The 12,893-nt window shown below is 43.9% G+C and overlaps 1 protein-coding gene across 1 annotated transcript; it reads right to left on the bottom strand.

The window, feature by feature from the left end:
* Positions 1-2,513: 2,513 nt before the first annotated feature.
* GPRC5D (G protein-coupled receptor class C group 5 member D) lies at positions 2,514-10,804 on the bottom strand. Its single transcript, XM_021690747.1, has 3 exons — positions 9,910-10,804; positions 3,723-3,790; positions 2,514-2,585 (listed from the first exon to the last, which is right to left on the bottom strand). The coding sequence occupies exons 1-3, from the start codon at positions 10,802-10,804 to the stop codon at positions 2,514-2,516; spliced, it is 1,035 nt and encodes a 344-aa protein (XP_021546422.1).
* Positions 10,805-12,893: the final 2,089 nt, after the last annotated feature.

Genomic DNA, 12,893 nt, shown 5'->3' with positions numbered 1-12,893 from the left:
AATGATGATCAGCTGGACCGTTCAGGCTCCCTCTCAGGAATCTGAATATGACACATGGGGAGAGAACCAGTCAGCTGGTAGTGGGTGGGTACGTGAAAATACCTCAAAAGGAAATTGAGACAGTGAGGAAAGTGTCAGAATGGCTGAGGAGAATTGCAGGGCTGGGGTGGGGACAACATGCTCCTACCAACACTTGACAGTATTCCATCTCCATGAGGCTGGCTGGGTGGCTGTTCTGGTTCCCAGAGAGAGTTTTGTCTCCCTGCTGCCATATGTATGTAACCTTTCAATACAACTCCATTCTGGAAACAGCCTGAATGAGACACTTGCCACCTTACAATCCCCCCAAATCTAATTACTACGTAGTCCAAAATTTGGTACAAAGAGGTTCAATTTTACCTTTACTAATATTAAGAAAAACAATTTTGGGAAGCAATATTGGCCATCATCTATGGTTTTCATGGGTTTACTAAAATGTGTCAGCCAACTCAACAGAAACATTTCCTGCCTGCAACACAACACAACACAACACAACACAACACAACACAATTATGTTGAAGGTATTACTGTCATCATTTTGGGATTAAAAACTAGGAAGGTCAGTGATGATGATTTTCTTCCAGAGCAGATGTAAGTTTCCATGGCTTGTTTTCCCTCTCAAGTTGGGTTCTTTATGTGGTTTGTTAAATAATATGCCACCTAATAGATAGGTCAGAGTCTTAATGTTTAAACCTTCTCCTTCAATTTTGTATTACCAATAAGGGCAGAAGGTCAAACTCTTTGGCCATTTACCTACATACTGGTTTGTTCTGAGAACATTGCTCAGAGCACAGATTTCAAAAAGGAGGAGTTGAGTGTAGCAGAAAAAATATGAAATGTTGGAGCATTGTGTAGGGGTTGAGAGAACACTTGAACAGTAGCTGAGGATCTGGATTCTAGTCGATTCTGCCACTAGCATGCCATATGCTGGCCAAATCTCTCCTCATCTGTAAAATGAGGGAGCTGTGTTCCTGAAATTCTCTGCACTGTGTTATCTCCCCCAGAAAAAAAACACAAGTTCCACCAAAGCAACATTGTCTGCCTTATTTGCTTAGGGCTCAATCCTAGAACAGCTCCTGGTACCTCGTGGGTGCTTGGGAAATGCTTGGTGGTATTGAGCAATTCATACTGTATGTTGCTCATAAAAAAGGCTTTTTTTTTTTTCATGTATGGAGTCTTAGTTATTTTTCAGATTGCTTTCACATAGGAGGCACTCAACAGTCACTGGTCTGAACTATCACATTTGGTTCTCAGGGGGTCCACACCGTACTTGTTAATACAGAAATATAGGCATGGAGAAGCCTCGTTGAATGGGAAGAGGAGTGGCCTAGGAGTTGGAAGACCAGGACTACCACTAACTACTGTGTGAGACTTTGGGCAAGTCATTCCATTTCTCTAAGGTCCCGTTTTCTTATCTGTAAGGTGAGAGGGTTGAATTAGACCCTAAGAACCCCTCCAGTGGCACACCTCTAACTCTGGTCCTGTTATACCTGTTATGTACAACACATGGGTAGTGAGAACAGATGGATCCATTGGGAAGGATGTGGCGCTGCAGAAGGGATGAAAGCAGAGTAATTAGTGCAGAGGCATCAGTTCATTGGAAACAAGACAGGCAGACTCTGCTTTTTATATGCACCATCTAAAATCGTTTATGAGCATCAACTAGGGTGGCTCTTCTTTTGCTGTTATTGGTTCATCAAAGCAGGTCACTGACCTCAGCCACATCTGCTGGCACGGGGTGCTGAAACCACGGGAGAAGCCCTACCAGCTTGCAAGCCATGGAATGTCTGTGTTATTTAAAATGCCCAATCGAGAGGAGCCTTGGTGGCTCAGTTGGTTAAGCGGGTGCTTTCGGCTCAGGTCACGATCCCAGAGTCCTGGGATGGAGCCGCACGTCGGGCTCCCTGCTCAGTGGGGACTCTGCTTCTCCCTCTGCTTCCCCCTCCTCCTGCTTGTGCTCTCTCTCTGTCAAATAAATAAATAAAATCTCAAAAAAAAATGCCCAATTGTGGGGATCTGAAGATTTTACTATAACTTCTATCACAAATTCTGGGTCAATCATATTTAGGGGCCCTTTATAAAAAATGATCACAGAAGTAATCCAGGAGTAAGTTGCTACTAACCTCTATATTTTGTCACAGTAACATGACCCTAATTTTTTCAGACCAAAGTCTTTTGGCCCCATTAGTAAGAGGTGCTAATGTGTTCTCACATTGCTAAGGAAGGGAGTCTTTCAATTGCACAAAAGAAGAAAGAGACACATAGTCAAGGTAGGGTGGCCAGCAAGATTGTAATTATGCTTGAGAGGGTAGTCTTCTGATGAAGGGTCCAGATGGATGGAAAGGGCTAGGAAGCAGGGAAGGAAGGATGAGCTGGTACTTTGTTGGCAGCATGACTCTGGGCTCCCCTGCGACCCATCATTGCTACATTAGGATGTTCTTCTGGGTTTCTACTATGCACGTTTCCTGTGGACTTTACATTTCTGCATCTTGCTGGGGGCTTGGTTTAGCCGGTGGGTTGAAACACTCTTGTGTGGGATCAACAGTCTGGAAAAGAAGAAAGGCCATTGTTAATTTTCTGAGCCAACGCAAGGGATGATACTCTCCAGAGCTATGTTTGAAATATCATTTCAGCATCACTTAATCCTTTGTTAATAAAAGAAAAGAAATATGGAGGCTACCCACATCAAAACTTTTTTTTTTCTACAATCTTCCCTATTAACCAGTAACAAGGATCTTTCTGCAAAATTCTTGAATAGCTGATCACTGGAAATTGAAGTAATCCAAGAAATTCTTGGAGAGGATGATAAAGATTTTCTCATCCTGTTAATGCCCTCCAGAGGATTAATTACAGCAAGTGATATATCTCTGTCCTGGTCTGTGTGCCATCCTTCCAGGAAGAGGCCAAGTCTTAGATAACAGACCAGAGGGATTAGCTAGTTAGAGTTGCTTTGTTCGGTTCACTGACCAACCAGTCTGAGCATGACTTTCACCCTCAGATTTTAGTTATGGGGACCAGAATATAAAAATTGTGTCCCAGTGCGATATTTTCGGCTATCTGCATCTGTATGCCCTCAAGCCATCAGACGCAAACGCAAGTCTCCTCCAATTCTGCTCAGTTGTGCTCCTTCTGCTTTTGCCTGAAAGGATTAAAATTGGTTACACCCATCAGGTGATGAGGGGGACAGAGCTAGCCCAGTTCTCAGGGGCAGCTTGGGCTGCAGGAGCTAGACTGTGACTCAGAGAGGCAGCCAGCGGGGCTCAGGGGATTCATTTAGACAACTGATAGATACTAAAAACAGATCTGACCTCATACATATTTACAATTCCCTGTTGTCCCCAAGGCAAAAAGCAGTGAGCCTGCTCCTCTTCACATTCACACCAACCTTTCGAGCTGCCTTTTCTTTCCAGCGACATTCACCTGTAGCAGAGTACCTTGTTGATGGCGTGGTGGTGGGCTTAGGAGGGGCTTGGGCAGGGGCAAAGGCAGGACTTGCCTTTATAGTCCTGCGCCGGGACAAATTATATCTGGATGGCTCAAGCTCCACATGCTTGTGGGGATGAGCCTGCCCTACCTCTCCTCTCTCAGGTCAGTACAGACATTGGAAATGAAGCCTGACAGCTCTCCTAAGGAAGGGGTACTCGCTCTGTCCCTCCTTGGTGATCATAGATGAGCACATTTACCTGCAGCTGAATGGGGATACCATATGAAGTTAATGCTACATCCTCCTCAGCTCCATCACTGTCTCGGGCTGAAAGCCAAAGATGGGAAGGGCTGGGTTAGTGTCAGAGATTCACCTGGAAACAGCACACGAGGACTATGAGAAGACCGGAGGGCTTGCAAATAGGCTCTTGACCCTTTAAAGAGGAATTCTCAGTTGAGGCTGTTTTTTTTTTTTTTTAAAGATTTTATTTATTTGACAGAGAGAAACACAGCAAAAGAGGGAACACAAGCAGGGGGAGTGGGAGAGGGAGAAGCAGGCTTCCCACAGAGCAGGGAGCCCGATGCGGGGCTCGATCCCAGGACCCTGGGATCATGACCTGAGCCGAAGGGAGACGCTTAATGACTGAGCCACCCAGGCGCCCCTAAATCTATGATTTTAAAAAAGTGTTTTTAAAGCGTCTGAGGAAGGTTGGCTATGGGTAACGTCTGTGTTTTCAGGAGAGGCACATCTGTGGTTAGTGATTGGAGAGGCTGAACATTGGTTATCACCTTCTAGAGAAAGAGCGCTGCTCGTAGTGGGTCAAGGTCTTTGCTCCCGTAGTATTACCTGTGTGACCTTGCGTACCTCACTGTCCTCCACAGGAAAATAAAAGGCCTTACCTAGATCACCTCTAAAGTCCCTTCAAGCTTGATACTCTGCAAGCTTTGGTTCAGCTTAAAAAAACCAGACATAATAAAAAAGATCCCTAGAGACCATTTTCTCCTGTCATAGAATAATCACATACACGGTTATTTGTTTAATGTCAGGCTCCCTGACAAGACTGCAGGCTCTATGAAGATAGGAGCCAAGTCTGCTCTAAGGCCAGGCCCTCGTTCCATACATATTCGTTGTTTAATAGTCACAGATGTGGCCGCGCCCCGAGTGTTTACGCTTAGCGGCTCTCTCACTTGCTAGCCATGTGACCTAGGGCCCTGTTCCTTAACCTTTGGTTGCCTTTGTTTCCTGATGGGAATAAAAGAAGGATAATGATGATCATAATAGTAAATCTTTTCATAGTCTTGTCTTGAAGATTAAGTCAATCAATACATACAAGGCCCTTCGAATAGGGCGTGATGTACAGAAAACACCATAGTGCTATACTTTGCATATTAACATCCACGGGGGTGCCGGTGGTGTGGTCATAACTGATGCTCTGACATCATCCTCCTACTGGGATTTTTTAGAGGATTGGATCCTGTAAAATATGAAATGCCCTTCCTTCCTTCATGGCAGAATAAACTGAATTCTTGGCTTAACTTTGTTCCTTGAGGCATAATGAAACTCCTTCACGCTCAGCTCCTTGGTGACCAACATTCATCCAACCTTCTCAGCAGACCAGATCATAAATTAGGGAAGCCTCCTTCTCCAGAATTCTCCAGCACTAGTTGTTGCTCATGGATTTACCAAAAGGCTGAGTGTTTCTATTAATCCTGCAACCACCTCATGGTATGAAATCCGAGTTGAGTAAGGAAGACCTTCCATTTATACAGAGAGGAGGTGGGGACATTATAACCATCATTTAAAAACAAGGAGCCTGAGCTCCTAGAGGTTAAGGAGATTGGTTTGGCCTCAAAGTTGGCAGGAGGCAGATCTGAGCCTCAAAGCCAGGGCACCCAGATTCTGCATTCTTTCTGTTGCCCCCGCTGCCCAATTACCTCACGCTCCCTGCATCTTTAGAAATGTTGAATGCTTGCCTTATCTGTCCTCAGACCAAACAAGTCTTGCCGAGACTCACTGTCTTCTTCCCTACTTTATGCCACTTTTCTCTTTGTAACCTGTAGCTCCTGAGGGTGATAAAACAGCAGTTTTTTGATTTGTTCCTGCAAAAGAACAAACAAAAATTACACTGCTTGGGACCATTGAAATTGGGTTTCTTCTAGGAAGGGGGGGTGCCTTGAAGAAAAAAAAAATACTGAGAATTATCAAAAAAGGCTGTCCAGCAAAAGCTAGTATTTGTGGGGCACCTGGATGGCTCAGTCGGTTGAGCGTCTGCCTACAGCTCAGGTCATGATCCCAGGGTCCTGGGGTCGAGTCCCTTGTTGGACTCCCTGCTCAGCAGGGAGTCTGCTTCTCCCTCTGCCCCTCCCCCTGCTCATGCTCTCTGTCTCTTTCAAATAAATAAATTAAAAAATTCCTTTACATATATATATATAACCTGGCATTTGCTATAATGAAAATAACCTGATGGACCTAAGTTTGCAGGAACATTCTCTTGGTTCACATCATTTTATAGTTATTGACCCCCGTTTACACTGCATAGACTTGTTATTTTTGTCTTAATACCTTCAAAAAGAATCATACTAGCTTTGTCTGTATACCTTCAAACAATGGACAGAAAAAAACGCCCATAGCAATGTGATAGTTTAAAATATACATGGGTCTTGCTTTTAGCAAATTTGACATAACAATATCCTAAGTACACTAAAGCAGATAAAGTAAGCGATAATCCAAACAGGAGCTTTCCCTCCGTAAAAAAAGAGAATTGTGGGGGCACCTGAGTGGCTCAGTCGTTAAGCGTCTGCCTTCGGCTCAGGTCATGGTTCCAGGGTCCTGGGATCGAGCCCCGCATCGGGCTCCCTGCTCAGTGGGAAGCCTGCTTCTCCCTCTCCCACTCCCCCTGCTTGTGTTCCCTCTCTCACTGTGTCTCTCTCTGTCAAATAAATAAAATCTTAAAAAAAAAAAAAAGAATTGTGGCTGATATTCCGTATTTAAGATCTCCACAAATTATATTGCATTTAGAATTCTCAGTTAAAAAAGCAACTGATTTTTTAAAAAGTGCAATCAATCATAGACCTGTACCTCTGGAACAAATAATACATTATATGTTAAAAAAAAAAAAAGAAAAGAAGAAGATAGCAGGAGCGGAAGAATGAAGGGGGGGAAATCGGAGGGGGAGACAAACCATGAGAGACGATGGACTTTGAAAAACAAAGTGAGGGTTCTAGAGGGGAAGGGGGTGAGGGGATGGGTTAGCCTGGTGATGGGTATTAAAGAGGGCACGTACTGAATGGAAAAAAAAATAGAAAAGTGCAATCAATATACAGCTTTCTAGGAACGCATTTATAATAGAGGGCAAAGAATATTTATGCCTATTTGTTTGGGGTCCTGTAGGAACATCCCTGAATGCATTTTCATTCTCCACCCTGATGTTTTTAAATCTAGGAATTAAGTCCATAAGCCACTTCAGGGAGATGAAGCCTAATCTTCTTTTGAAAGACTCACAGGGAAATGGAGTCCTTAATCCCCTTTGCAGATCTATTTCAGTGTTTACCAACTCTTATTTTCACTTTTAATCTAAATCCTTCATGCTTTGGTTTGAGTTATTTCTACATGTTGTCTTTAGCTGGAAACAGAAGGCAACAGGACAACAGCTTCTTCAAGAGAGGTCTTCATACTTGTGAAATTCCCTGCTAAACTCCACTTGTCTTACTCTTTCAGATGAATAATTCTGGTCCCACAACCCAGTGGTAAATCAAATAATTATGTGACCGGAGTCACAACTACAAGCGGTATTCATCAGAAGAGTCACATGACAAATGCATGCCTCATGGACTCGAACAAAATGTCATGTTTCGGTACAGAATTTAGAGAGAGAACTTGAATAGTCTATGACGAAGGCACATTACAAACTACCACCTGTTTCACTGTCTTAACCTTTCCACATCGGTTGGATGTTATAACTCTTTAATTATCTTTGTGGTTCTCCCTTAGCCTCCCCAAGTTCCCCACACTTCTCACTGGCGGATCCCAGAACTGCAATGGGTATTCTCCTTGGAGACTGACCAATGCCGAGTACAACAGCCTGATTGTTCTTGCGGACCACATGTCTGTTGATACGGTAATGTGACTGTTTTTTGAGCCAATGAAAACAAAGACAGTGGTAAGCTGCTTTCCTCTTGCCAGCTTGTGACCTACAGGACACACTTAGGGTTTTACAGGTTCCTGTTATCACACTCTACTTGTCTGGCTCTTATCTATCTTGTGTTGTATGTTTTTCCGAACTTGGTGTAATCCTGTATTTTGTACTGAGTGTTAATCATTCTTCTAATTTTTTTTTTAAGATTTTATTTATTTATTTGAGACAGAGAGAGAGACAGAGAGCATGAGAGGGAGGAGGGTCAGAGGGAGAAGCAGACTCCCTGCCGAGCAGGGAGCCCGATGCGGGACTCGATCCAGGGACTCCAGGATCATGACCTGAGCCGAAGGCAGTCGCTTAACCAACTGAGCCACCCAGGCACCCTCTTCTAATTTTTTTTTTAAAGATTTTATTTATTTATTTGACAGAGAGAGACATCGCGAGAGAGGGAACACAAGCGGGGGAGTGGGAGAGGGAGAGGCAGGCTTCCCGCTGAGCAGGGAGCCCGATGTGGGGCTCGATCCCAAGACGCTGGGATCACGACCCGAGCCCAAGACAGATGCTTAACGAATGAGCCACCCAGGCGCCCCCATTCTTCTAATTTTTGATATTTGCATTTTTCCCAGGTAACTTAAATTCTGATTCTGTTATCCAAGTTTAAGTTTCTGGTTATTCTGCCCAATTTGGAGAGCGATCTGTATGTTCTTTACTCATTATTGATTTTTTTTTTAGTAAAACATCTAACAACATTGACAATGACTGTCACTGGCAGGCCATTTCCTGCTCAGAAATGGGTTTTCTAACCATGCACGAGCAACAAGGATAGCACCAGGAAACGTGCTTTTGCATGCCCTTGCTCTGCCACCAAGACATTCCTGAGAACACTTGAAACACTTGTGTTCGGGGGTATGGAATATTGATTGTTACAAATCCTGGTATGTTTGGGGTGTTATAAAGCTCTGAGAACTCCTCTCTCTCTTTCTCTCTGACTTTTCTTTCCTGGAAACATACGACAACAATAAAACAGACACAAGGAGTTTTATCCTATCTGATGATGAGAACTTTGAGAAGTAGTTTCCGGGATCGACTCTGCAATTCTGCCACAAACCTTAGTGATCTGATGATAAACCATCAATAAGCAAAGAAAAACTGTTTTAGGAAGGATGTAGAGCGTCAATTTCCGACTCTCTGTCAACTGCACTGAAAAGAATTAATGGATGCATCTATCTGAACAGCATTTAATTTGAATGTGTAATTAGCCATAGACTACAGCTCAGCAACGTGTATGCACTTAAAGGGAAGGCTTCTATTAATTTTTTTGAGCCTGGTGAACATTATGTGTGCTATACAATATACAAAATAACATAATTTTTGTACATTAGAAATAAATTGTGAGGAATCAGATGCCTATTAAGACATAAAAATTGATGTAAAACTATGATATTGGGTTATGAATAATAGGCCAGATGTTTCAGAAAGGAATGAATGAGTTTTGACATATTTCTAGATAACCAGAATTAGCCACTATTTCCCCCAGGTTGTTAGGGTCCAAGCATTTTTGTTGTTATGGTTAATGTATTTTATTCATTAGCAAAGTATAGTCAGGTGGCTTGGTCTTACATAACGATAAAAATCCGACCAGAAATTTTTATGAAAATGTCACATAAGTAAGTTGCTTTATTTCTATTAATGATGACACATCTGAACCTTTATTAGAATTCTGATTCAATGGCTCTTCCTGTCACTTTTTGTAAACCTTGAAGGCTTTCAAGCAGTGAATGATTTGAAAAGTAGAAATCCAGAAGTTATTGGGCTTTGTGATGTTAATGAGGTAATGAGTCCTATGAATCAGTTTATTATGATGTTTGGGCAAATTAACTTCAAGACTTAAATTAAAAAAAAAAAGTCAATCACTTGTGCCCTTGATAGCCAAAACATCTGGACTTAGCATCATATGTTATGCAGTTGCATGGTCCAAGCCTAATTTGGGGCTGGTTAACTCACTTTATAGGGGGTGCCTTTCTTTACCCAGCGTGAGCACTCAGAGCCACACCCTCTTTATTTAGGGCTTTTGATTCATTTCTGTCTTGGCCTCTTCCCCACAAATCTCTGTATTTGGAAGCACCGATTTCTCATAAAAGTTTAACATTAATTCTGGGTGTCTTTATCTCCATGTCAGAGCTCTTAAGTCACCCACCTAAATTGTGACCCTTCCCTTATTGCTCCCTCTTGTTTCATCCTGTTTCTTGATTTCTCTCCTGTTTCTCCCACAGGAGAGCCTCCCTGCTCCCCGAGTCCCCTGGGAAAGTACCTCGTGAGAGTTCCTGGTTCTCCACTCTGAAGCTGCACTGATAGGCTGGGGCTGGGCAGGTGTTGCCTGGTAAAGGGCAGTTCTGCTTGCTCGATCTGTAGAGAATGCAGAGCTCGGGTACGATGTACAGCAGCAGGAAAACCCATGCATTGGTGACCAGGGCAATACAGATGACAGGGTCATCCCACTGGGGCTGCCGCTGGAGCTGTGCGTTGCCTCTCAGGAGCATGGAGATCCACACCACCCAGATAATGATGGAGATGAGCACAGTGACGAAGATGAGCCTTCCATGTTGCTTCCAGTTCTCACATGGGCCACAGAAAGTGGCTTTGGAGACAAAGAATGTGAGGGCCATCAGGAAAAGGACATAGACCAGGAGTACAACAAAGTCCATGTTGAGCTGACAGGGTGTCATATGCATAAACATCATACCCCTGGTCATCATGAGAGTCACGTACTCAATGGCAATGATTACCTGCAACAAGCTGACACCAATAGCGATGCACAGAATTGTCGTCCAACAGAAGGAGACTCTACCCCGAACCAGCTTCACCAGGTTGGAGGCATGAGCCAAGAGGCATGAAAAACAGAGAGCAAAGAGAACCCCAAAGAGAAAGTAGCGTACGGGGGCAGTTTGCTGATTGAACTGAGCAATGAAGGCAAATGCGAGGCTAAAGAGTCCCAGCACACCCAGGAGGAAGAGGAACTGAGTGGGGAGAGTATTCCACAGGCTGCTGTCTTGAACCCTTCGCATGAGGAAGAGAAACGCCAAGAGTAGTATAATTGTAACTACTATGCCGATTATTGCCAGGGACTTGAGAACAATGCCCCATGCTCCCTCGTTGTCACAGACGAAATAATAGTCCTCAGTGGACTTGACACAGTCCTCATACATGGTGACTTGTGGGTGGACCTCACGAGAATGGACTTCTGTTTCCCTGCAAAAGAAAAATGAGACAAACTTCTGACTACATCCTTACAGAGGGATGCCTGTTGGCTAGTCCTGTGTGGGCACCATAATGTCTCTCATTCCCAAATATGAAAGAGCCCCAAACTATCAAACCCTTAAAACTCTCCTAGCTCCGTCTTGCCGGGAAAAGCAGAACACTCTGCACTTGAAGATTCCAGATATGTCATCCATTTTCATGTCACAGTCTGTATCAAGGCTTTTTGAAACCCAAGGCAGAATCTTTTTCATAAAATGGGGTGTGTGACAACTTTTGCCTGGTCGACGAGATTCCAGTTATATCAGGCTCCAGAACAAAGGTTGTCAACATTAATGGATCGTTGGATCATTCAAGACACTGCCGCACTGCCTGAAGGAGACAGGCAGATCATTTTTCCTTGTAGTTCTAATGGCTCTTCCTTCTTTTAATCTAAGTCAATCCAACACAAATGTTATTGCTAAATATCTACTCTTTGTTCATCAAAGAATTATACAAAATTATTCCTGCCTTCAGATAACTTTTTCAACAGTTGAGCACCAAAATCTATGTCTTCCCTGAGGTTGCCTAGGGAAAAAATCCCACCTATTTGTGAGGAAAAAAAGTACCTTGCAACTGAATACTCCTAGCTCGATTCCTCTACAGTTATTTCCAAGCCAGATGGCTGGAGCCATCCAGGTTTATAGCTACGGGCATGGCCCCTTCTTTCTGACTTACCTTCTCCGTGTCCACGCTGGAAGTTGAGGCTCTGCTGGCTGCGAGGTAGTAACTGCCAATGAGTAAGAAGGAGACAATCTCAGCTTCTTTAATCTCTCCCCAAATGGGCGGAAGGAGTGGAGGCCCTCACTCACGTCCTGCAAGGCCTATAAAAAGAACCGGAAGGTCAGAAAGACACACCTATTCCAGTTTCCCAGCAACTTTTCTACAGAGGTTTCTTTGGTGAGAACAATTATTTTCTATTCTATTGCTGACCAGAGGCACCTTGGCCTTAGGGGGTCCTGAAGGTGACTTTAGGGAAGACTGCTTCCTCTCCATAGACTCCACTGTGTTTAGGAAGCCTCAAGAGGCCCTCAGTTGGCCTTACATGGGGACACTTCATTCTTCTTCTCACCTACTCCCAAAGAGCCCTCTCTGGAGTCTTCCCTACAGCTCGATTTTCGATTGTGAGAGCCAAAAGAGCATCCGTTCAACAAAGGAATAAGAGTTTTACTGGGCCATAAAAAAGGGTCATGTGCATTAGAAGGGCCAGTAATTGGCAAAATTGTGAGTTAGGGGAAATTTGTTTTCTCTTCTACTCCCTTTCCCTCTCCATTGGAAGTCTTTTCTCAGGCTTTGGCTGCCCATCAAGTGTGGGCCCCTACCTGGACCAGCTCTTCCTGGTAATGCTGAAGGCTTCGGTGTAATTTCCCTTTATCCTTCCTCTCCTCATCCCTGTCAGAACGTACTTGTTCTGGGTTTCATTCCATTGGGGCATCCCTCCCAGGGCCCAAGATAGAACTCACAGTTGAATTTACCAGCTGATATTGATACAACAAATTCTGTTTCCCCTGCTACAGTGTATAATAGAGCACATAGTCGTGTTCAGCCTATATTGACTGCACCCCCACACTCCCCACCCCAATTTACTCCTTGGTTTTTTCCTGGATATTTGCATTTTGACAGAAGACTTCCAGATACCCCAAACCAATACCTGTTAGTCTGGTTTCAAGTCACCCCTGTGATCTGGCCTTATCTTTCTCATCCAACATATTTCTTTCAGGTCTCCCGGCCCTACGGTTTATCCAGGTTGGTTTTCCTACTGCATCATAAAGAAACGAAGTTGCCATCTGCTTACCTTCTCTTAGATGTTGTCCATGGCCTGAATTGCCTTTTGCTTTATTCTCACTGATCCCGTTTCCTAACCAAATACTTCCCCTACCTCTAAGATTTAGCTCTTATCTCCTCTGTGAGCTCTCCTGCCTCCCCTGATCTCTGCAGCCCTCACCGATTACCTCCTACCACCACCTCCACCACATGTTGGGTCTGTGCTGTTCACAATTA

The sequence above is a fragment of the Neomonachus schauinslandi genome, chromosome 5, assembly GCF_002201575.2.
Source record: "Neomonachus schauinslandi chromosome 5, ASM220157v2, whole genome shotgun sequence".
Lineage (NCBI taxonomy): Eukaryota > Metazoa > Chordata > Mammalia > Carnivora > Phocidae > Neomonachus > Neomonachus schauinslandi.
This window is presented reverse-complemented; position numbering and strand designations above follow the sequence as displayed.

What these genes read in the sequence shown, in the direction of transcription:
- GPRC5D (XM_021690747.1), bottom strand. Translation starts at nt 10,804, where the DNA reads ATGTATGAGGACTGTGTCAAGTCCACTGAGGACTATTATTTCGTCTGT. An exon ending in GAACCAGGAACTCTCACGAG is followed by an intron (nt 3,791 to 9,909) that starts GTACTTTCCCAG and finishes TTTGGCTTTCAG; the next exon opens with CCCGAGACAGTGATGGAGCT. An exon ending in GTATCCCCATTCAGCTGCAG is followed by an intron (nt 2,586 to 3,722) that starts GTAAATGTGCTC and finishes CTTCTTTTCCAG; the next exon opens with ACTGTTGATCCCACACAAGA.